A 25,840-nucleotide genomic window follows, 5' to 3' on the forward strand; every position below is an offset into this window, starting at 1 on the left:
CTATTGGGTGTATGATTTAAAAATGCTATTGATAACTATGACATTTTCTCATCTTTCTGGCGACATATGGATTCCTAGCCAAAAGAACTGCTAATCTTTTGAGGCCAAGAACGAATCAAGCAAATATCGAATATTCTGTTCTGAAGTGGCACGTCTTGCATAGATCGAAACAAATAGTAGTTGGACGGGACAAGGTCTGGACTATAAAATGGGTGAGGCAAAACTTCCCATCACTTTATTATAAATACTTTTTAACTGGTATTGGCCAATTGTTGACAAGTAAGAAAGTTTGGTCGGTCAAGCCCGACCATATAATACCCTAAGTAAAAGAGCAAAAAAAATTTTCTTTTAAAATTTCAATAATTTATATTTTTGAGTGATTTTCGGAAGTGGGTCTTATATGGGGGCTATGATCAATTATGGACCGAACCATGAAATTAGGTCGTGTGATTTATGTCTATATGAAAGTATACTATGTTGAATTTTGTGAGTATACCAACATTTTTAAGCGATTTATGTTAACGTGCATTTTCAAAAGCGGGTCTATATGGGAGCTATGGCTAATTATGGACCGATCATAATACAATTTGGTGACATGAATTTTGTATATATAAAACTTATTTGGAGCGCAATTTGTGGAGATACTTTTATAAATTAAAAAATTATGACCGATAAAGTCCAATTTCGGAAGAACATTTGTATAGGGGCTAGGTGAAATAATAGACCGATTTCAGCCAGTTTCAATAGGCTTGGTCCTTGGGCCGAAAAAATAATATGTACCACATTTGATCGAAATATCTTCAAAATTGAGACCTGTACTCTGCGCACATGGTTTACATAGACAGCCAGCCAATCAAACGGACGGACATTGTTTAATCGAAACAGGAAGTGATTCTAAGTCGTTAGGTATACTTTAAGGTAGGTGTTAGACTAATATTTTTGGGCGTTACAAACATCTGCACAAACGCATTATACCCTCCCCACTATGGTGGTGTAGGGTATAAATATTACGGTTTATTTGGCCGCATATTCTGGGCATTTTTCAGTTAATGCTCACTTCAAACGAAACAGTTGTTTTTGGTAAAGCTTCCCTTCGATAGTCTGGCCAGATTTCACCAGCTAATAACAGATAAGTCCCTTTTGCTCCCATCAAATACAGAGCATTACCTTAACGCAATGGATATTTGGCTTTGGTGTCGATTCGGCTGGTTGGCTTGGCTTCATGTATTATATCTTATGCTTCGGATTATCCTAAAGGATCCATTTTTCATCGCAAGTATCATTATTTTACATTCGGTACAAATATTATTTTCTTTTATAGCATTCAAACATCATTTCGGACATGCATATTCAACTTTTCAATTCTATGGCATTCAATTTCCCTGCTTTTGGATAAATCCAGCTGCAAGCAAACATTCTGAAGTGGCTCCCAATGATTTTGCAAGATATTGTTGAGTTTGAAAACAATTTTCCTGCAGTAATGCACCCATCTTTGTGTTCCATGTGAAAATCACCACTTCTGAACTGCACGTTGAAGCCGATGGATCACATTCACCATAAGTTTTGGCGAACAAATGGTTTGCTTCAGCTGCAATTTTCAAATTAAAGAATTAAAGCAATACTTCTCGCTTATAACCCGCGTTCCAAAGATACGTCATCTATTGTAAATCCCTCATTCTTAAGTCATACACTCAATAACTAAAAATGCTGATATTGTACTGCATTTTTATATATTTTTTTACTTCCTCTTATTCAGAAAACATACTCTCCAGCTCTTTATATTTAATTCAAATTGAAAATTTTCAAAAACGAATCAGTTAAAAACATCCATTTCATACTCCAGGGAGACAAAAAGAAACAGTAGATAAAAAAGGAGTAAAAGTAATACATTCATACATATGTATGTAGTCAAAGTAGCTGTGGTGGCAGTGGCAAATCGTAATGCCAAAGAATAAGAATAATATTGATAATCCTTAATGCATGATTTTGCCTTAAGCAAAGCATATGCATACAAGTACCAATAGTTATCTATGAGTGAACGAAACCTCAATTGTATGCAAATTTTCTTTCTTTTTTTGTTACTTTTTGCCAGCAAATATTATAAAATCAATTTTATTTCCCTTTTCTTCATTTTTATTTTCGTTTTGTTCTTGAAAAGTTATAAATTTTGCATAAGTTTTAAGCAATTTTGATTGTATACAAAGGGGAATTTAAATACATTTATCTGAGTACATATGTGTATATGAGGAGAACAGTATAATCAAGATATTTGTTGCAGGGAGTTATATAAAGTTGATTTAAAGTTTAAAGCAATGCTTAAAACATAAGCCTGTGATTAAACTAAGATGAATTTTTCCTTAATGCCCCGTTAACTGTATCAGTGTGGGGATTGCAGGTTCAATTCCTGCCAAATTCCAATAAATCTTTCATTCAATGTAGCAAATTTTGGCAAACTGCTGCATATTCTGTATTTAAATTCTTTATACCATATTGTTATTTTTGATATTAATTATCACATACTTATAAATCTTCCCTCCATTCTTGGAAATAAAATTCATAATCTTTGTGATGATTTAATCCCCTAGACAAATTAATTTGTGAGAAATTTAATGACTAGTAATTATGAATGAATACTTAGTTTTATGTTTCAACTACTTTTTAGAATAATTTATTTTCAGATGCCATCATTTACATAAAATTAAAATATTGGGTGTATGACTTCAAAATGCAGAATTTACATTAGATGACATATCTTTTGAACGCGGTTTTTGTCTTTAGTTACTTATATTTAATTTTGAATATCTGAGTGCCTAAAATTCTTGGTCTTCAAACTTTTTTGGCTGACCTGGGCGATATTTTTCTTCCGTGTCAAAATGAATAATTCTGAACCTCACAAACCTTTTCTCACAGGGTAGATTACATTCATCATTAGCCTTGGTGAACAATGGATGTTTTACGTCACTTTTTTCAAATTAAAGGAATAAGTAAAACACAGAGAAAACCGATTCGTGATAGCAACCGAATTTGTTGTCAATCGAATGGTTCTGCCTTAGTGACCGACTTTTACAGTTGTGGCTACAAAAATTTAGTAGGGCTAACAAAAGTTTGATTGCTTCAACCAAACTGACTTTCTGTTGATAGAACCGAAAAATTCTATGTGTGCAACCGAATCATCGAAAAAGTGCAATATTTTTGATAGACTTAATTTTAAAGTGGCATATTTTTTAATCTAATTGAGATATTGACTTGAAATTATTTTTGTAAGACCAAAAATTAACTTTTCTAAACAAAAGAATATAGCTCGGAATAAATGTGGATCAAATTGTTCCTAATATTTGCAATCCTATTAAAATTTTGATATAAATTAAAACTAAAATTTAAAACTAAAATTTAACTCCATGAATATATAATATGTAATAAAATCTTTATTTATTAACGAAACGCAATGAAATTTTTAACGTTTTTTATGCTTGTCATTCTAAATAACAGGGTGTAAAAACACTTGTCAAAATATTAAAATTAATCCCGCAATTCCTAAAAATTGGAGCAGAAATCCCAAAAATGGTATTTTTTACAATTTTGCCTATAGGGTCCACATTTCCTTCGGGACTGGGAAAATACTTTGGCGATAAATAGGGAACACATCAAGGTTTCCAAAGCTGCTTTTTGTTTTCTGATCCCAGCTTCCCAGCTTTGAGATTTTAGAACAAGTGGCCCAAAATTTAGTTTTTGATAAAAAAGAGGTCAAATTCCGAAGGGCGTAGGGGCGACATATTTGAAAAATTTTACATGTTTTTTATACCAAAATGTTTTGCGTAAAGATACCTTAGAGAAAAACATAAAATTGGTATATGTTCTTAAAGAAATTTTTTTTTAATAAAAATAGAATTAAGTCACCTTTTCGCCCAAAAAACAGCAAAAATCTAGTATTTTTTTAATATTTAAATTAAAAATCGTTTATTTTTGGATCCATAATTGATATTGCTTTGAAATCTTTTATATTTTATTTGTAATTTAGTTGCCTAACTAATAATTTGAGTCCATTCGGTCCAAAAGTACGACCCATATTTTTAAAAAAGCGGAAAAGGTATTTCAAAATTTTAAAATTTCAATTTCCAAAAATATAAAAATCTTTGAAATCAGATAGGAATCAAACAAATTGCACGTGTTTACAAATTTTACTTGTCGAAGGTGCCCTAATTTGAGCCCCCTTAGCGCCGCCTCTGGATAATTTGTATGGCCCATTTTAATATCTTAAACTCGAATGCTCCTTGGCTACGGGATAAAATGTGGCCAGATTTATTTCCAAAAAAATTTTGATTGTGCCCCACTGTGGAGCAGCAGGATTCATCAAAAAACAGGGAAATTGGATAAAAAATGGATAAATTACCATAACCCGAAGCGTAAGAGATCGTATGTGAAGCCGCAAAACCAGCCGAATTGACACCAAAGCCAAGTATCCATGCTGCTAAGGTAATGCTCTGTATTTGGTGGGTCGAAAAGGGTCATATAAGCTGCTGTGGACAGAACATCACAGGGAATCTGTACCGAACGCAACATATTCATATTAGAGTGAGCATTGGCCGAAAATCGCAAAGAATATGTGGGCGGACATGAAATATTCTAATATTTTATCATGACAACGCTAGGCCACATGTTGAAAAACCTGTTAAAAACTATTTAGAAAGAAGCGATTGGGAAGTTTTGCCTAACACGTCTTAAAGTTCCGACCTTGCCCCATCCAAATACTATTTGTTTCGATCACGCAGAACGACTTGGCTTAATTCGTTCATGGCTTCAAAAGATGAGCTCGGAATCCATATGTTGTGACAGAGATGGGAAAAGGTCATTGCTAACAATGGCCAATACCTTGAATAAATTTATATAGTTTAAATGTTTCAAAATAAAATTTTAGAGACAAGAGTATCTCCTTCACATGGTCAAGCTTATACATTATTTGACAGTAATGTTAAATTAATCAAAACTTTATAAAAAAAAATTACGCATATCAAAAAATGAATAATTTTTATACAAATAAAACCTTGCAAATATGTATATAAACATATATTACGAAATAAAAAGAAACCTTGAAATATATACGAGAATTAATCAATAAAACTAAAAAAATATTTAATTTTCAGCAGTCTCTCGAGTATAACAAAAAACAATAGTCATAATTTTACTATGTCCTTAAAAAATGTATTCCTATAATGGATGACAAAATTATAATTTTCTCTTTTTTGTCACCAACGTTAAAAAAAAAATTAAGTCACTTATCATTTAAATGCCATATATGACTTAATTTAACAAAAATATCTTATATTTTTACATACATATTACCTCCTATAGTTTTTAAATTACCCTTATTAAAGTCAGTTTTTTTTGCTTCTGCTGCCATTTAATGTAGCATAGTTTAAGGTGTTAAAATGGATGCGTGTGTAAGTGTTTAAAGAGAAAAACAATACATGTGAAGCTAAGGAACAGTGGGATAGATAAAAACAAATAAAGGTGAATCGGTTAAGAATTTTGGCTTAAATCATTATTAATGTCATTAATACAAAAGACAATAAGGTATCAAGCCATATCAGCTGTATTTGAGAACCTGCTGATTATAGCCTGCTGATATTTGACCTAATGTAGAAGAAAATCAAGCAATCTATTCAGTAATATTTTCTGGGTTTCTAAGCTATGCAGCTTGAATGTTTCAGTACTAATTTTTTGAAAGGTGCCACTGTACCTTGTATGTGTGTATCTACGTTTACCAAAAACGACTTATCAGTATGAAACAAACACACATACACACGTATAACAGAAATTTACATAATCTGCTTGGATGACTTCACCGTTTTGTAATAATACCATCAGCAACCAACACTTACACAATCAACATTACCACTACTACTACTACAATAGATAAAGGGTATTTCATTTAGAGCAGGCACCGTAACGGTTATAAATGATATCAAAAAAGTTATTTTATGACAGTTATTTTGTAACTTTAAAAATAGAAATCCCTCTAAAACAGAGTTTTTTTTCAATGTAAAAATAAAAGTTCGGAAGAAAATTTTAAAAATTCAGTTTTAATTTGCCATCATAATATAAAACTCATTTGAGGAGTTTAATTTTCCCGTTATAAAATAAAACTTCTATGAGAAGTTTAATTTTTCCCGTCATAAAATAAAACTCATTTGAGGAGATTTATTTATCCCGTCCGAAAATAAAACTCTTATGAGAAGTTTTATTTTTCCCTCTAAAACAGAGTTTTTTTCAATGTAAAAATAAAAGTTCGGAAGAAAATTTTAAAAATTCAGTTTTAATTTGCCATCATAAAATAAAACTCATTTGAGGAGTTTAATTTTCCCGTCATAAAATAAAACTCTTATGAGAAGTTTTATTTTTCCCGTCATAAAATAAAACTCATTTGAGGAGATTTATTTATCCCGTCCGAAAATAAAACTCTTATGAGAAGTTTTATTTTTCCCGTCAGAAAATAAAACTCATTTGAGGAGTTTTATTTTTCCCGACAGAAAATAAAACTCTTTTGGGAAGTTTTATTTTTCCCGTCAGAAAATATAACTCATTTTATGTAAATTGACAGCTAAAGCTTGCCGCTTATCAGATCATTACAATTTGTAAAGCACCTTGCATTGTAATTGAATAAATCGAAATGATAATAAAATTAATTTTTATTGCTTAATTCCTATTATCAAATTGTTGTTGTTTTTTTTTTAAACAAATAAATATCAGATAGACTCAATAAAGAAAGATACTGAAAAAGGAAGAAAATAAACGAAATATGTTTTATATTAGATGGGAAAAAATAAAACTGTTCAAATGAGTTTTATTTTATGACGAGAAAAATAAAACTCCTCACATGAGTTTTATTTTAGACGGCTAATTAAAACTCTCTTTTTAACAGTTTCATCCGAACTTTTATGTTGAGTTGAGATCGTTTTTTTAATATCACCATAGATTCTGTGACATTGATCTATTGGTATACGACAGTATAGGTCTCTTCTTCTAACATGAAGAATTTTTTTTAAGTTAAAATTTTCTGGATAACCGTTATTTACGGTCCCAAATTTAGAGTTTTTGAATCTTAAATAAAAAACTTAAAATATAATTGGACGTCGGAATCTTTACCATGACTATAAAGAAAAATCTCTCTGACATTTACTTTTTCAATATAGTTTCAATCAAATGCTGGCCGCGACTACCTTGTAGCTGATCCCTTCGGAAGGTTGAATTTGCAATCACTCTTTCCATCATTGCTAACGGTATCCCTTGAATTTCGACATTTGACACCACACAAACCCAAAGAGGTGTGATATCACACAATCTAGGCTGCCAGTTGACAAATCAGGAATGAGAAAATACCTGTTCATCAAAATGATTTCTCACTTTTCTCCTAATACATTTAAATAATTTAGAGACGCTATAGTGTGAGAGTTCCATGATGAATTGTCAAAGTACAGCGAATAAAAATAACATGACAGTGACTTTGAAAAAAAAAAAACAAATGAAAAAACCTCCAAATGAATCACCCTTTATGTATCAAACACTCAGTAGACAGGAAAAAATGTAAAATGTACTACAAAAAAAACTATAAAACAAAAAAGTGTAAAAACGTTTATACAAACATATGAAAACTGTATATAAGGATAATTTTAAACACATACTCTACCAATATAACATACACACACGACATTAAGGTATAAAACCAATACAAGGCAAAGACAAAAAAAGGCAACAATTTATATTTTTCTTATAGAGATACAAAAAAATTGTTAAAAAAAAATATTTCTCTCCTCGTTGTTAGGATTCCTTTAAAACATTTTTGGAAGGCATTTTTATTTATGTCCCCATTGCTGGGCGACAAAATCTTTATTTTGAGGTGTTAAAAAGAAAAAAGAACAAGCTAAAGAAAAAAACTTGAAGATAGATATCTTTATGGAAATGCTGTTATTTTGTGTTAGAAAGATTTCACAAAAGTTTATCAGAAACGGAAATTTGTGTGTGGTTTAACATATGTCAGTTAGTGGTAAGTGGTAATAAGGAATTTTGTTTTTATTTGTATTATACACAATACTACCATCATCAACAGGATTTGGTGATAAGGGTAACTACAGTATGATAAAGAAATTGTTTTATTTATTATTGATTTATAGCTGCTGGAAATATTCATCTATAACCTTGACTCCTGAAATTTAAATCTTGATTTTTGTTTTCTTTTTTTTTTATTAAATGGAATTTGTGCAGCAATATTTAAATATATTATAATTGAATTTAAATCTGACAAGTGCTAAAGCTAATATAGCTAGGACTCTGGATCATAAAAATTCATACGAGTCTCTGGAATTATAGAAATATAATCATAGAGCCAACAATACTATACAAAATTAATCAATACGAGGCCTAGTAAATCCATTTTCACAAAGTAACTTCGGTTGCCTTTTCTCACAGTAATTCCGGATGCTCCAGTAACTTTGATTGCCAGTCAAAGCATAAAGAAGCATAAAATCCGATACTGAATTCAGAAACCCGATCATGAATAAAGAAATCCGAATTTCCTAAAAATAGAACTTGAGCACAAAGCACGATCTTGAACACAGAAACCCGAACCCGCGTTAAGTCGATCCCGAACTTACAAAGAAAGGATTAAACGATAATCGTAACCCACGAGTAGCCAAATGTATTATTAATTAACTGTGCTATTACATAAAAATGTGGATCAACGTCTACTGCAGAAGTTTATAGAATGAGGAAATGGAAAAGACCTATTCTTGACCATTACGAGAGAGCATAAATCTGAAGTATGAAAAATAGATACATCTCCCAAAAAATGAGAGAATCTTCCTGGTTCGGATTAGAAATTGTGAGAGAGTGTTTATTTCAATCTATTCTTGGAAAATTGTCGAAGATGAATCTGAGATATATCACCTCAATCATCAGAGAATCTGGCTGGTTCGGCATGGAAGCGGAAGTGCTGTTTTTCACTTGTTTAACAAAATATGATCAGATTTGTGTTTAACTAAGTAAGCTGCTTTAGTGTAGCTAAAGTTAAAGAGAGCTATATTGGCCATTATGAGAGAACGATAATCATTCTAGGAAGACTTGTCGAGAGAACATCTCAGATACGTCCCCAAAATCATCAGAAGTATTCTCTATTTCTCAATATTGTAAGATTTTTGGTGATTAATTCATTATAAATCCAAGTTTTGGCCATTATAAGAGAGCGTATATTTACTAGAATAAATCTTTTATACATCTCGTCAATCACCAGAGAATCAGTTTGGTTCAGCATGGAAAAAATATTTATCAATACCTGCTGTATATATAAATTCGTGTTGTTCCTGAAAGGAGCATAGGCCCTTAAAGATAGCAATCCGTTCCAGTTTATCTGTTGCAATGATCTTTAGCTCCTTCCACAATTTGTTGACTCTTAGTGCTTCAATATTCAACTGTCCACGCCATGTATTTGTCAGAAAATGTTTAAAAAAGGAGTAGAAAAAATACTTTTTTTAAAAAAAAGGAGTAGAAAAACTACTTTTTTAAAAAAAGGAGTAGAAATACTAAATTTTTTAAAAAAAAGTAGTAGAAATACTACTTTTTAAAAACAAAAGCAGTAGAAATACTACTTTTTTAAAAAATGGAGTAGAAATACTACTTTAAAAAAAGGAGTAGAAATACTAATTTTCAAAAAAGGAGTAGAAATACTACTTTTTTAAAAAAGGAGTAGAAATACTACTTTTTTAAAAAAGGAGTAGAAATACTACTTTTTTAAAAAAGGAGTAGAAATACTACTTTTTTAAAAAAGGAGTAGAAATACTACTTTTTTAAAAAAAAGCAGTAGAAATACTACTTTTAAAAAAAAGGAGTAGAAATAATACTTTTTCTAAAAAAGGATTAAAAATACTACTTTTTTAAGGAGTATTTACTACTTTGTTTAAAAAAAGGAGTATTTACTACTTTTTTTAAAAAAAGGAGTTGTAATATTACTTTTTTTAAAAAAAGAAGTAGAAATACTACTTTTTTTTAAAAAAAAAAAAAAAAGCAGTAGAAATACTACTTTTAAAAAAAAGGAGTAGAAATAATACTTTTTATAAAAAAGGATTAAAAATACTACTTTTTTAAGGAGTATTTACTACTTTTTTTAAAAAAAGGAGTTGTAATATTACTTTTTTTAAAAAAAGAAGTAGAAATACTACTTTTTTTAAAAAAAAAAAGGATTAGAAATACTACTTTTTTTTTAAAAAAGGAGTAGAAATAATACTTTTAAAAAAAGGAGTAGAAATGCTACTTTTTTAAAAAAAGGAGTAGAAATACTACTTTTTTAAAAAAAGGAGTAGAAATAATACTTTTTCTAAAAAAGGAGTAAAAATTCTACTTTTTTAAAAAAAGGAGTATTTACTACTTTGTTTAAAAAAAGGAGTTGAAATATTACTTTTTTTTAAAAAGAAGTAGAAATACTACTTTTTTAAAAAAAATGTGTAGAAATACTACTTTTTTAAAAAAAAAGGAGTAGAAATACTACTTTATAAAAAAAGGAGTAGAAATACTACTTTTTTAAAAAAGGAGTAGAAATACTACTTTTTTAAAAAAGGAGTAGAAATACTACTTTTTTAAAAAAGGAGCAGAAATACTACTTTTTTTAAAGAAAGGAGTAGAAATAAATTTTAAAAAAAAAAAAAAAAAGAGAAATACTACTTTTTTTTAAAAAAGAATTAAAAATACAACTTTTTTTACACAGGAGTAGAAACACTACTTTTTTAAACCAGCTGCAAACACGATCCTGAATAAAGAAATCCGAATTTCATAAAAATCGAACTTGAATACAAAGCATGATCTTCAACACAGAAACCCGAACCTGCGTTAAGTCGATCCCGAACTTACAAAGAAACGATTAAGAGGTAATCGTTGAGGCAATGGTTGATGAAAACTCGAACTGCTTTTAAATCACAGTGAGATGCATTTCATGATATATTACCTCCGTATAAGGAAACGTATTTCACACAACTCTTTAATATATTTAGCTTGCTGTGTCTGAAGATATGTTGGGAAATTCACATGTACTTTAGTTGGTCATAGACTTGCAGGGCCTTATATAAGCTATTTACAACGTCCTCTTTGGAGTCTTCGTTGCGTTGTTGTTATCCCTCCCAAGTGCCAGAACAACTAGATGTGTTGTACCGACTTCTATGAGTTTCTCTGGCATTCAGCGAAGATCATTCCAAAACTACAATGATGAAAGGTGTCAAATGCCTTTTCAAAGTTGATGAGTATTCGACTGATTTTTTCGAAATTATTGATATCATCTATACAAGAATTGTTAGGGACTGAAACCGGTTTGTTATTTTCGATGGAATAATCAGTACTAAAACTTTATAAAGTGACCATAGAAGATGGCTTTAAGTTTAAGTCAAATCTAATGTAAATTCTATACATTGACAAACTGTAAATATGCCTAATCAAATCCCATAAAATTTAGCTTTATTTAAAGAAAACAAATCAAAGTTATTTATTCTTAACTTTTACAGTTTAATCTTTAAATTCCATTTAACTACAATTAATACTGTTTGGCGAAATACTTAAAACAGAAATAAAATTTAGAGCAGAACCAAAAAAAATAATGAATAAATGTATAAAAAGCAATAAAGACTAAGGAATTTTTCACCATAAATACATTAAACTAATGGCCTTTTAACAAAAAATAAAAAAAGAAAAAACAAAATGTTACTTCGTTGCGCCTGACTTGCAATGAAAATAAGTGTTGAAAAGTTTCTGGGTGCCTTATATTTTATTTATGTGCTGTTTTTCTATAGCGAACGAGTACTTTGAGTGGAAATTTAACAAGTGTTTTGTTATTGTAACGTCCACTCAAAGCACTCGTTCGCTATAGAAAAACAGCACATTAATGTCTGCTTTATACGTTTGGCTACTAGAGTATTAAATTATTAGGAACAAAAGTAATCGTTCGAAATTTAAAAGGAAATTAATGGGTGATCACAAAATTAAGATCTTTTTCTAATTAAAAATATATGGCCAGAGTTACGATTTTCACTCAAAAAAGAGAATTTTGAAGAGAGATTTATGTGCTGTTTTTCTATAGCGAACGAGTGCTTTGAGTGGACGTTTTACATGTATTTTGTTTTTGTTACAATAACAAAACACCTGTTAAATTTCGTTCGAAATATGTGTGATCAGAAAATAATGTCCTATTGTAATTTAATTGTATCATTTGCAGAAATAATTGGATAATAGTTAAACGATTAATCGATTTTCAAACTAAAGTTATATGTATGTCTAGTACTATACACTATAAACAAAAAAAAATCATATCCTGGGAACATATAAAAAACATCTTCACCAATAAAGACACTTTGATTTGTAATTTAAGATGGTAACATATAAATAGAAAAAAAAACTTATTTAACAGATCTTGACTAAATGAAATGACCCAATTTTTAAAACAGTTACAAACCTAGAAAAGAAATACAGGAAATAAAAGCGAACGATTTGAAAATTGAAATTAAATTTATATTAAAAGAAAAAAAAAATCAAAAGTTGAGAGTGAATTATTTCCTCCACAAAAAAATAAAACACTAAATACTTGAAGACTGCTTTAAATAGCCATTATTCCTATGCAATACATTAAGTGTATTTTCATTTAAACAAAAATATTGCATATTTCTACAATCTTAATAGAAAACTAAATATAAACAAGCAATACTTTTTTTTCACTTAGAAATGAGAAAAACACTACATACCAGCTAAAACTATTTGCAACTACAACATTTTCAAGTAAAAAGCAAAAAAAAATGGCCAGTTTTGCTACAACTGCTCTGTTTCTGTTGCTGCCATATAAAACTCTTCATTTTCATTATTTCACAAATTTATTTTATTTTTCTGTTTACAACTCGAGCCCTTATTTTACAATTCTATGCTCCGTTTTGCAGTTATATTCTTGTAGTATTTTGCTAACGAGTGTCGGGCCCATATTAAATGCAACACTAGCAAAAAAATCAATTTCTTTTATAAACTCATTAAAATTAAATGGCTCCGAGAATAGTAAATGAAATGTGTTATATGCAGCAGAAAAACAAAATTAAATATAAAATTGAAGAAAAAAATTAACTCAGACTTTTCTGCATAAATATTTTATATGCAGACTACTTTCAATGGAAACAAGCTACAAATGTAGAAATATAATGTTGTTCATATAAGTAGTTTAGTAAAGGAAATACAATTTAGTAGAAAGAAATTTAATCTCTGTTAAACAGTTACCAAAATAAATTATTTGATTAATACACAGTTTTTAATCTAAAATTTAAAAACCCAATTGTAAATAAATATTCAATCTACATATTTTAATTTACATTAAAGTATTTTCATCTAAAATTAAAAAACGTTTCTTAACATTTCGTTTAATAAAAACTTCGAGAAAGCTGTGACTAGACTATGACTAGACTATGACTAGACTATGACTAGACTATGACTAGACTATGACTAGACTATGACTAGACTATGACTAGACTATGACTAGACTATGACTAGACTATGACTAGACTATGACTAGACTATGACTAGACTATGACTAGACTATGACTAGACTATGACTAGACTATGACTAGACTATGACTAGACTATGACTAGACTATGACTAGACTATGACTAGACTATGACTAGACTATGACTAGACTATGACTAGACTATGACTAGACTATGACTAGACTATGACTAGACTATGACTAGACTATGACTAGACTATGACTAGACTATGACTAGACTATGACTAGACTATGACTAGACTATGACTAGACTATGACTAGACTATGACTAGACTATGACTAGACTATGACTAGACTATGACTAGACTATGACTAGACTATGACTAGACTATGACTAGACTATGACTAGACTATGACTAGACTATGACTAGACTATGACTAGACTATGACTAGACTATGACTAGACTATGACTAGACTATGACTAGACTATGACTAGACTATGACTAGACTATGACTAGACTATGACTAGACTATGACTAGACTATGACTAGACTATGACTAGACTATGACTAGACTATGACTAGACTATGACTAGACTATGACTAGACTATGACTAGACTATGACTAGACTATGACTAGACTATGACTAGACTATGACTAGACTATGACTAGACTATGACTAGACTATGACTAGACTATGACTAGACTATGACTAGACTATGACTAGACTATGACTAGACTATGACTAGACTATGACTAGACTATGACTAGACTATGACTAGACTATGACTAGACTATGACTAGACTATGACTAGACTATGACTAGACTATGACTAGACTATGACTAGACTATGACTAGACTATGACTAGACTATCACTAGACTATGACTAGACTATGACTAGACTATGACTAGACTATGACTAGACTATGACTAGACTATCACTAGACTATGACTAGACTATGACTAGACTATGACTAGACTATCACTAGACTATGACTAGACTATGACTAGACTATGACTAGACTATCACTAGACTATGACTAGACTATGACTAGACTATGACTAGACTATCACTAGACTATGACTAGACTATGACTAGACTATGACTAGACTATCACTAGACTATGACTAGACTATGACTAGACTATGACTAGACTATGACTAGACTATGACTAGACTATGACTAGACTATGACTAGACTATCACTAGACTATGACTAGACTATGACTAGACTATGACTAGACTATGACTAGACTATGACTAGACTATGACTAGACTATCACTAGACTATGACTAGACTATGACTAGACTATGACTAGACTATGACTAGACTATGACTAGACTATGACTAGACTATGACTAGACTATGACTAGACTATGACTAGACTATGACTAGACTATGACTAGACTATGACTAGACTATGACTAGACTATGACTAGACTATGACTAGACTATGACTAGACTATGACTAGACTATGACTAGACTATGACTAGACTATGACTAGACTATGACTAGACTATGACTAGACTATGACTAGACTATGACTAGACTATGACTAGACTATGACTAGACTATGACTAGACTATGACTAGACTATGACTAGACTATGACTAGACTATGACTAGACTATGACTAGACTATGACTAGACTATGACTAGACTATGACTAGACTATGACTAGACTATGACTAGACTATGACTAGACTATGACTAGACTATGACTAGACTATGACTAGACTATGACTAGACTATGACTAGACTATGACTAGACTATGACTAGACTATGACTAGACTATGACTAGACTATGACTAGACTATGACTAGACTATGACTAGACTATGACTAGACTATGACTAGACTATGACTAGACTATGACTAGACTATGACTAGACTATGACTAGACTATGACTAGACTATGACTAGACTATGACTAGACTATGACTAGACTATGACTAGACTATGACTAGACTATGACTAGACTATGACTAGACTATGACTAGACTATGACTAGACTATGACTAGACTATGACTAGACTATGACTAGACTATGACTAGACTATGACTAGACTATGACTAGACTATGACTAGACTATGACTAGACTATGACTAGACTATGACTAGACTATGACTAGACTATGACTAGACTATGACTAGACTATGACTAGACTATGACTAGACTATGACTAGACTATGACTAGACTATGACTAGACTATGACTAGACTATGACTAGACTATGACTAGACTATGACTAGACTATGACTAGACTATGACTAGACTATGACTAGACTATGACTAGACTATGACTAGACTATGACTAGACTATGACTAGACTATGACTAGACTATGACTAGACTATGACTAGACTATGACTAGACTATGACTAGACTATGACTAGACTATGACTAGACTATGACTAGACTATGACTAGACTATGACTAGACTATGACTAGACTATGACTAGACTATGACTAGACTATGACTAGACTATGACTAGACTATGACTAGACTATGACTATGACTAGACTATGACTAGACTATGACTATGACTAGACTATGACTAGACTATGACTATGACTAGACTATGACTAGACTATGACTAGACTATGACTAGACTATGACTAGACTATGACTAGACTATGACTAGACTATGACTAGACTATGACTAGACTATGACTAGACTATGACTAGACTATGACTAGACTATGACTAGACTATGACTAGACTATGACTAGACTATGACTAGACTATGACTAGACTATGACTAGACTATGACTAGACTATGACTAGACTATGACTAGACTATGACTAGACTATGACTAGACTATGACTAGACTATGACTAGACTATGACTAGACTATGACTAGACTATGACTAGACTATGACTAGACTATGACTAGACTATGACTAGACTATGACTAGACTATGACTAGACTATGACTAGACTATGACTAGACTATGACTAGACTATGACTAGACTATGACTAGACTATGACTAGACTATGACTAGACTATGACTAGACTATGACTAGACTATGACTAGACTATGACTAGACTATGACTAGACTATGACTAGACTATGACTAGACTATGACTAGACTATGACTAGACTATGACTAGACTATGACTAGACTATGACTAGACTATGACTAGACTATGACTAGACTATGACTAGACTATGACTAGACTATGACTAGACTATGACTAGACTATGACTAGACTATGACTAGACTATGACTAGACTATGACTAGACTATGACTAGACTATGACTAGACTATGACTAGACTATGACTAGACTATGACTAGACTATGACTAGACTATGACTAGACTATGACTAGACTATGACTAGACTATGACTAGACTATGACTAGACTATGACTAGACTATGACTAGACTATGACTAGACTATGACTAGACTATGACTAGACTATGACTAGACTATGACTAGACTATGACTAGACTATGACTAGACTATGACTAGACTATGACTAGACTATGACTAGACTATGACTAGACTATGACTAGACTATGACTAGACTATGACTAGACTATGACTAGACTATGACTAGACTATGACTAGACTATGACTAGACTATGACTAGACTATGACTAGACTATGACTAGACTATGACTAGACTATGACTAGACTATGACTAGACTATGACTAGACTATGACTAGACTATGACTAGACTATGACTAGACTATGACTAGACTATGACTAGACTATGACTAGACTATGACTAGACTATGACTAGACTATGACTAGACTATGACTAGACTATGACTAGACTATGACTAGACTATGACTAGACTATGACTAGACTATGACTAGACTATGACTAGACTATGACTAGACTATGACTAGACTATGACTAGACTATGACTAGACTATGACTAGACTATGACTAGACTATGACTAGACTATGACTAGACTATGACTAGACTATGACTAGACTATGACTAGACTATGACTAGACTATGACTAGACTATGACTAGACTAGACTATGACTAGACTATGACTAGACTATGACTAGACTATGACTAGACTATGACTAGACTATGACTAGACTATGACTGACTAGACTAGACTATGACTAGACTATGACTAGACTATGACTAGACTAGACTATGACTAGACTATGACTAGACTATGACTAGACTATGACTAGACTAGACTATGACTAGACTATGACTAGACTATGACTAGACTATGACTAGACTATGACTAGACTATGACTAGACTATGACTAGACTATGACTAGACTATGACTAGACTATGACTAGACTATGACTAGACTATGACTAGACTATGACTAGACTATGACTAGACTATGACTAGACTATGACTAGACTATGACTAGACTATGACTAGACTATGACTAGACTATGACTAGACTATGACTAGACTATGACTAGACTATGACTAGACTATGACTAGACTATGACTAGACTATGACTAGACTATGACTAGACTATGACTAGACTATGACTAGACTATGACTAGACTATGACTAGACTAGACTATGACTAGACTATGACTAGACTATGACTAGACTATGACTAGACTAGACTATGACTAGACTATGACTAGACTATGACTAGACTATGACTAGACTATGACTAGACTATGACTAGACTATGACTAGACTATGACTAGACTATGACTAGACTATGACTAGACTATGACTAGACTATGACTAGACTATGACTAGACTATGACTAGACTATGACTAGACTATGACTAGACTATGACTAGACTATGACTAGACTATGACTAGACTATGACTAGACTATGACTAGACTATGACTAGACTATGACTAGACTATGACTAGACTATGACTAGACTATGACTAGACTATGACTAGACTATGACTAGACTATGACTAGACTATGACTAGACTATGACTAGACTATGACTAGACTATGACTAGACTATGACTAGACTATGACTAGACTATGACTAGACTATGACTAGACTATGACTAGACTATGACTAGACTATGACTAGACTATGACTAGACTATGACTAGACTATGACTAGACTATGACTAGACTATGACTAGACTATGACTAGACTATGACTAGACTATGACTAGACTATGACTAGACTATGACTAGACTATGACTAGACTATGACTAGACTATGACTAGACTATGACTAGACTATGACTAGACTATGACTAGACTATGACTAGACTATGACTAGACTATGACTAGACTATGACTAGACTATGACTAGACTATGACTAGACTATGACTAGACTATGACTAGACTATGACTAGACTATGACTAGACTATGACTAGACTATGACTAGACTATGACTAGACTATGACTAGACTATGACTAGACTATGACTAGACTATGACTAGACTATGACTAGACTATGACTAGACTATGACTAGACTATGACTAGACTATGACTAGACTATGACTAGACTATGACTAGACTATGACTTGACTAGACTATGACTAGACTATGACTAGACTATGACTAGACTATGACTAGACTATGACTTGACTAGACTATGACTAGACTATGACTTGACTAGACTATGACTAGACTATGACTAGACTATGACTAGACTATGACTAGACTATGACTAGACTATGACTAGACTATGACTAGACTATGACTAGACTATGACTAGACTATGACTAGACTATGACTAGACTATGACTAGACTATGACTAGACTATGACTAGACTATGACTAGACTATGACTAGACTATGACTAGACTATGACTAGACTATGACTAGACTATGACTAGACTATGACTAGACTATGACTAGACTATGACTAGACTATGACTAGACTATGACTAGACTATGACTAGACTATGACTAGACTATGACTAGACTATGACTAGACTATGACTAGACTATGACTAGACTATGACTAGACTATGACTAGACTATGACTAGACTATGACTAGACTATGACTAGACTATGACTAGACTATGACTAGACTATGACTAGACTATGACTAGACTATGACTAGACTATGACTAGACTATGACTAGACTATGACTAGACTATGACTAGACTATGACTAGACTATGACTAGACTATGACTAGACTATGACTATGACTAGACTATGACTAGACTATGACTAGACTATGACTAGACTATGACTAGACTATGACTAGACTATGACTAGACTATGACTAGACTATGACTAGACTATGACTAGACTATGACTAGACTATGACTAGACTATGACTAGACTATGACTAGACTATGACTAGACTATGACTAGACTATGACTAGACTATGACTAGACTATGACTAGACTATGACTAGACTATGACTAGACTATGACTAGACTATGACTAGACTATGACTAGACTATGACTAGACTATGACTAGACTATGACTAGACTATGACTAGACTATGACTAGACTATGACTAGACTATGACTAGACTATGACTAGACTATGACTAGACTATGACTAGACTATGACTAGACTATGACTAGACTATGACTAGACTATGACTAGACTATGACTAGACTATGACTAGACTATGACTAGACTATGACTAGACTATGACTAGACTATGACTAGACTATGACTAGACTATGACTAGACTATGACTAGACTATGACTAGACTATGACTAGACTATGACTAGACTATGACTAGACTATGACTAGACTATGACTAGACTATGACTAGACTATGACTAGACTATGACTAGACTATGACTAGACTATGACTAGACTATGACTAGACTATGACTAGACTATGACTAGACTATGACTAGACTATGACTAGACTATGACTAGACTATGACTAGACTATGACTAGACTATGACTAGACTATGACTAGACTATGACTAGACTATGACTAGACTATGACTAGACTATGACTAGACTATGACTAGACTATGACTAGACTATGACTAGACTATGACTAGACTATGACTAGACTATGACTAGACTATGACTAGACTATGACTAGACTATGACTAGACTATGACTAGACTATGACTAGACTATGACTAGACTATGACTAGACTATGACTAGACTATGACTAGACTATGACTAGACTATGACTAGACTATGACTAGACTATGACTAGACTATGACTAGACTATGACTAGACTATGACTAGACTATGACTAGACTATGACTAGACTATGACTAGACTATGACTAGACTATGACTAGACTATGACTAGACTATGACTAGACTATGACTAGACTATGACTAGACTATGACTAGACTATGACTAGACTATGACTAGACTATGACTAGACTATGACTAGACTATGACTAGACTATGACTGGACTATGACTGGACTATGACTAGACTATGACTAGACTATGACTAGACTATGACTGGACTATGACTGGACTATGACTAGACTATGACTAGACTATGACTAGACTATGACTAGACTATGACTAGACTATGACTAGACTATGACTAGACTGTGACTAGACTATGACTAGACTATGACTAGACTATGACTAGACTATGACTAGACTATGACTAGACTATGACTATGACTAGACTATGACTAGACTATGACTAGACTATGACTAGACTATGACTAGACTATGACTAGACTATGACTAGACTATGACTAGACTATGACTAGACTATGACTAGACTATGACTAGACTATGACTAGACTATGACTAGACTATGACTGGACTATGACTAGACTATGACTAGACTATGACTAGACTATGACTAGACTATGACTGGACTATGACTGGACTATGACTAGACTATGACTAGACTATGACTAGACTATGACTAGACTATGACTAGACTATGACTGGACTATGACTGGACTATGACTAGACTATGACTAGACTATGACTGGACTATGACTAGACTATGACTAGACTATGACTAGACTATGACTAGACTATGACTAGACTATGACTAGACTATGACTAGACTATGACTAGACTATGACTAGACTATGACTAGACTATGACTAGACTATGACTAGACTATGACTAGACTATGACTAGACTATGACTAGACTATGACTAGACTATGACTAGACTATGACTAGACTATGACTAGACTATGACTAGACTATGACTAGACTATGACTAGACTATGACTAGACTATGACTAGACTATGACTAGACTATGACTAGACTATGACTAGACTATGACTAGACTATGACTAGACTATGACTAGACTATGACTAGACTATGACTAGACTATGACTAGACTATGACTAGACTATGACTAGACTATGACTAGACTATGACTAGACTATGACTAGACTATGACTAGACTATGACTAGACTATGACTAGACTATGACTAGACTATGACTAGACTATGACTAGACTATGACTAGACTATGACTAGACTATGACTAGACTATGACTATGACTAGACTATGACTATGACTAGACTATGACTAAATATCGATTTTTGATTAAAAAAAATATTTGAAAAGTTATAAATGTTTTCAATTTTATTGAGACTTTCATACTAAATATCAGTATTTAAATAAAAATTTTGGTGATCATGGATTGAGCTTATTTTCTCCAAAAAAAAATTAAATTATATCAAATAATCGAATTGGGCTAATTGTCTCAAATAATTCAGTTTTGTCGTTCAAAAAACTAGTAAAAAACAATGGTCCGTCAAGACCGACTGAGTAAATGAGAGCTATAACAACTTATAGACCGATCATCACAACATTTGGTGACATGAGTTCGGTATATTTTTTTTTGATACCTTTATAATTTAAACATTTATGACCGATGATTTCCCATTTCGAATATCGAATCCTGAATATTATTTTAACTTTTTTTAAAGCTACGAACGCTATGAATAAGTTCTTAAAGCATTTGTTTTATTTTTCATTCTTAATACTAAAACTTTTAAATTAAATTTAAATATTTTATGAATATGTTGATACCACTTTCCTCTTTTTTTTTGTGTGTTTTGCCTCTGAATATCATTATTGTCTAATTTTTCATAACTTTCCAATCCTTGCCCCCAGCTTAACACAGACAGAAAAAAATGTTGTCTTTATTTCAATAATATTTGTTTTGTCCCATTGCAAAACTAAAAAGAACTTGTGGAAAAATGTCTTTCATTTTTATTTCAAATTTATGCTAATTTTCATACTTTATTTTTACCTTAAAGTCTTTTTCAACGAAAATGTGCCACATCAAAATGTAAATCAACATTTCGCAGTAAGAATGTGTGTTGGTAGGTATGTTGTTAGGAATGTGGAGAAACTTGTGGCAGCAAAAAAAAGAAGGAAAAAATCAAGTGGTTTCCTATCAAATCATTATACACCATGTTAAAAATTCACATTCTTACATAGATTTGACTGGATATAAAATACACATTTGGGCCACTATGAATTTGATATAAATATGTATTTTGAAATATGGATGTGTGTCGGTCTTTGTATAAATTATGAAATTGTAAATTACTTTTTCATTCATATTTATATTTTAGAGGGACTTTTTAGTTATTTTTTTTAGTATTTTTTATACATATTTATGCCTTGAAGGTTGTGTAATGTTTTGCTTTAGTTTAGTCGAGAAAGGTATGAAAATTTTGGTTTATTTTTAAGTTAATAAAATAAGTATACAATATACTGCAAACAAAAAAAGGAATACATTTTAACTTAAAGCAGTGAAATAACTACTTTAATGAATATTTTATTACGTTACAAATTTCATTTACAAAATTAACACCTAGATAAAAAGATTTCTGTTTAAAGGATCTATTGAAAACTGTAGCTTTTTAACAAAAGATTAAATTGTTGCTTAACTTTTTGTTTTTTTTTTGCAGTGACTCCCTCACGTGGCCCTCGTATTATAGGTGGCCAACAGCGTTACCAAATTGGTGATTACGTGCGTGTCAACTGTTCTTCCTATCCCTCCAAGCCAGTGTGTCATTTAAGTTGGAGTATAAATGGTGAACCTGCCAATAGATCATATTTAAAATCTTACGACAACATTATCTTTGGCAGAGAAGGTCTGGAAGTGGCGGTACTGGGTCTGGAATTTAAAGTAAGAAACTATCACTTTAAAAATGGTGATATGAAATTAAAGGTAATGAAATTTATATTCATATTTCAAAATTAAATAAAAATTTAATAAATATTTTCTTCCTAAGTGTGTGGCTAAGATATCCTCGCTATATTTTCAAAGCCGTGAGGAAAGTGTAGAGTCAGATCGTCCGCAAAAAGCACCCGTGCTAGAGTCCCGGGAAACTGTAGCAGCCAAATCAAGAGCACATGGTATTTTCATTAAAAAATAAATTATAGAAAAAGCTCAACCTAATTTCCTTTAAAATATTGCTGTTATTAATATAATTTTCTATCTCTGTCACTTACTAGGTACATCTAATTACGGAAGTATACATCATTATAATGGTATTTCAGTTAATTACCTACTAACATTATTATGCTGCCTTTGCCTCTCAACACTTGCAACCTCAACAGCAACAGTTACAACAAAATCAACAAGAACAACATCATCTGCAACATTAACACAAACACCAACAACAATGGCAATTGCTAGACTTAATACTAGTAGTAGCAGCAGCAGCAACACCACCGGCAGTAGTTTTTGTATGTTCAAGTTAATACATCATTTAGTATTCAGATAACTGGGTTAATTCAAACTAAAGATCATTTGAATAAACAGCAAAGGCAACAATGTTAAAAACACATGTGAAAATTTGTATGAAATTTATGTAAAATTGTATGAAATATTTATGAATGTATCTGTGTGTGTGTGTTTGTATGTGTAAGATAATTTCAAATTCCTTAACTACTACCTACGACTCTGTCATTAACTTGGAAAAAAAAACTAAAAATTTTGAAACAAAGTATGCAAATGACAGAACTTAATAAAAATACTCGTATGAATGTGAACTCTAAAAGAAACTACTTTTTAAAAGTTAAATTAAAATTTATTAAAAAAAACTATTAAAAGAAAAGGGAAAACTAATGTAAGGAAATCCTATGAAACGCCCTAAAACCATAATATCATAAATAGACTTCTTCATTAACAATAACTAAAATCAAAAAATATATATTAACTATGGATTTTGTATTCAAATTTGAACTTATTGCCTGTTCCACGATGTCGAAAGAAAAATGAGTCGAAAAATTTTGTATGAAAAACACTCAGTTTTTAAAATTCTTTCGAATAGTTTGCATACTAATTTGTTCTAATATTTTTTTCTTTCGACATCGTGGAACAGGCCTTCAATATATTTGCCCAGTTCACAATTGATGTCGTAGTGTTGTAGCATTGTATGTCATAAATATTTTTCAAACTAATTTTTCGAAACAAAAACAAAACATTAATAAAACAAATTATGACATACAACGCTGCGACACCAATTGTGAACATGTTAATTATTTAACATGGCTGCAAATGTTACTGCAAACATTGTAAATTCAGGTTGTGTTCTCCAAACATGCTGGACATGACACACGAAAGCAATGCCGAACACAACTCATGTAAATTGTAGCAGTTTTTTGAAAATGTCAGGTCAACATAAAATAATCTTCATTGAATTTAAAAAATTGCGTTTAAAATATCTAAATTCTTGAAGCTATTCACTGTAATCTAATCAAAACAAAAAAAGTTATAATTTAGTGACGATTCGAAATCAATTCAGCACATTTTTCTTATATTTCATTTATTTATTTATTGAATCTATGGCAAACAATTTTGGTCTTTAACGACAGCCTATGGTCAGTAGGATGGTCGATCGGCTCTATGAAGTCTTGATCGCGATTGGTCTATGCGAGAAGTCTTGGCTTTGTAATTTTAGAATATATTTCTCACTTACTTTTTTGTATTCAGGCTTTACTAATGATACTTCTGTATGGATTCCCTATGTCAAAATTGGTCTCTAATTAACCACGAATGTTGAGCAGCATTAAGCTTCATGTGAAGCCTCTTGGTTTCGCTAACAGTCAAGTAAAGTCGAATCTACACCATTTTAACAAGATCACGTCTGTAGCCGTGAGTTCATACCCAGATAACTCACCAAGTTTGCTTAGTATCTGGTTGTTCTGGAATCTGTTTCTCTTGACATTTAGTGTCGGCCATTATCACAACGACAGTGGTCGTTGAGGGGGATGTCAAGTGGACGTGCATGGACCTAGGGACAATTTTATACTACCAGCAACCTTCACATATCCCTTTTGATAAGGTTATATGATATTTATTGCGTTTTTATCAAAATAGGTCCAGAATATCTTGGCCACCCTACATGTATCTAAATTACGCCATATATTTTCAGCCTATTGAAGAAAGTATCTGAAGATAGATACTATTTTCAATAGTCCCCAACGGGA

The 25,840-nt window shown here is 31.9% G+C and overlaps 1 protein-coding gene across 1 annotated transcript in view; it reads left to right on the forward strand.

The window, feature by feature from the left end:
* Positions 1 to 24,132, forward strand: part of LOC135949914 (uncharacterized) — a 49,443-nt gene extending 25,311 nt beyond the window's left edge. The window contains exons 4-6 of the mRNA XM_065499370.1: positions 23,311 to 23,573; positions 23,638 to 23,761; positions 23,861 to 24,132. Of these exons, the coding sequence (XP_065355442.1) occupies positions 23,311 to 23,573; positions 23,638 to 23,761; positions 23,861 to 24,132 (659 nt within the window). The remainder of the gene's footprint in view (positions 1 to 23,310; positions 23,574 to 23,637; positions 23,762 to 23,860) is intronic.
* Positions 24,133 to 25,840: the final 1,708 nt, after the last annotated feature.

Source organism: Calliphora vicina, chromosome 2 (assembly GCF_958450345.1).
Source record: "Calliphora vicina chromosome 2, idCalVici1.1, whole genome shotgun sequence".
NCBI classification, from domain to species: Eukaryota; Metazoa; Arthropoda; class Insecta; order Diptera; family Calliphoridae; genus Calliphora; species Calliphora vicina.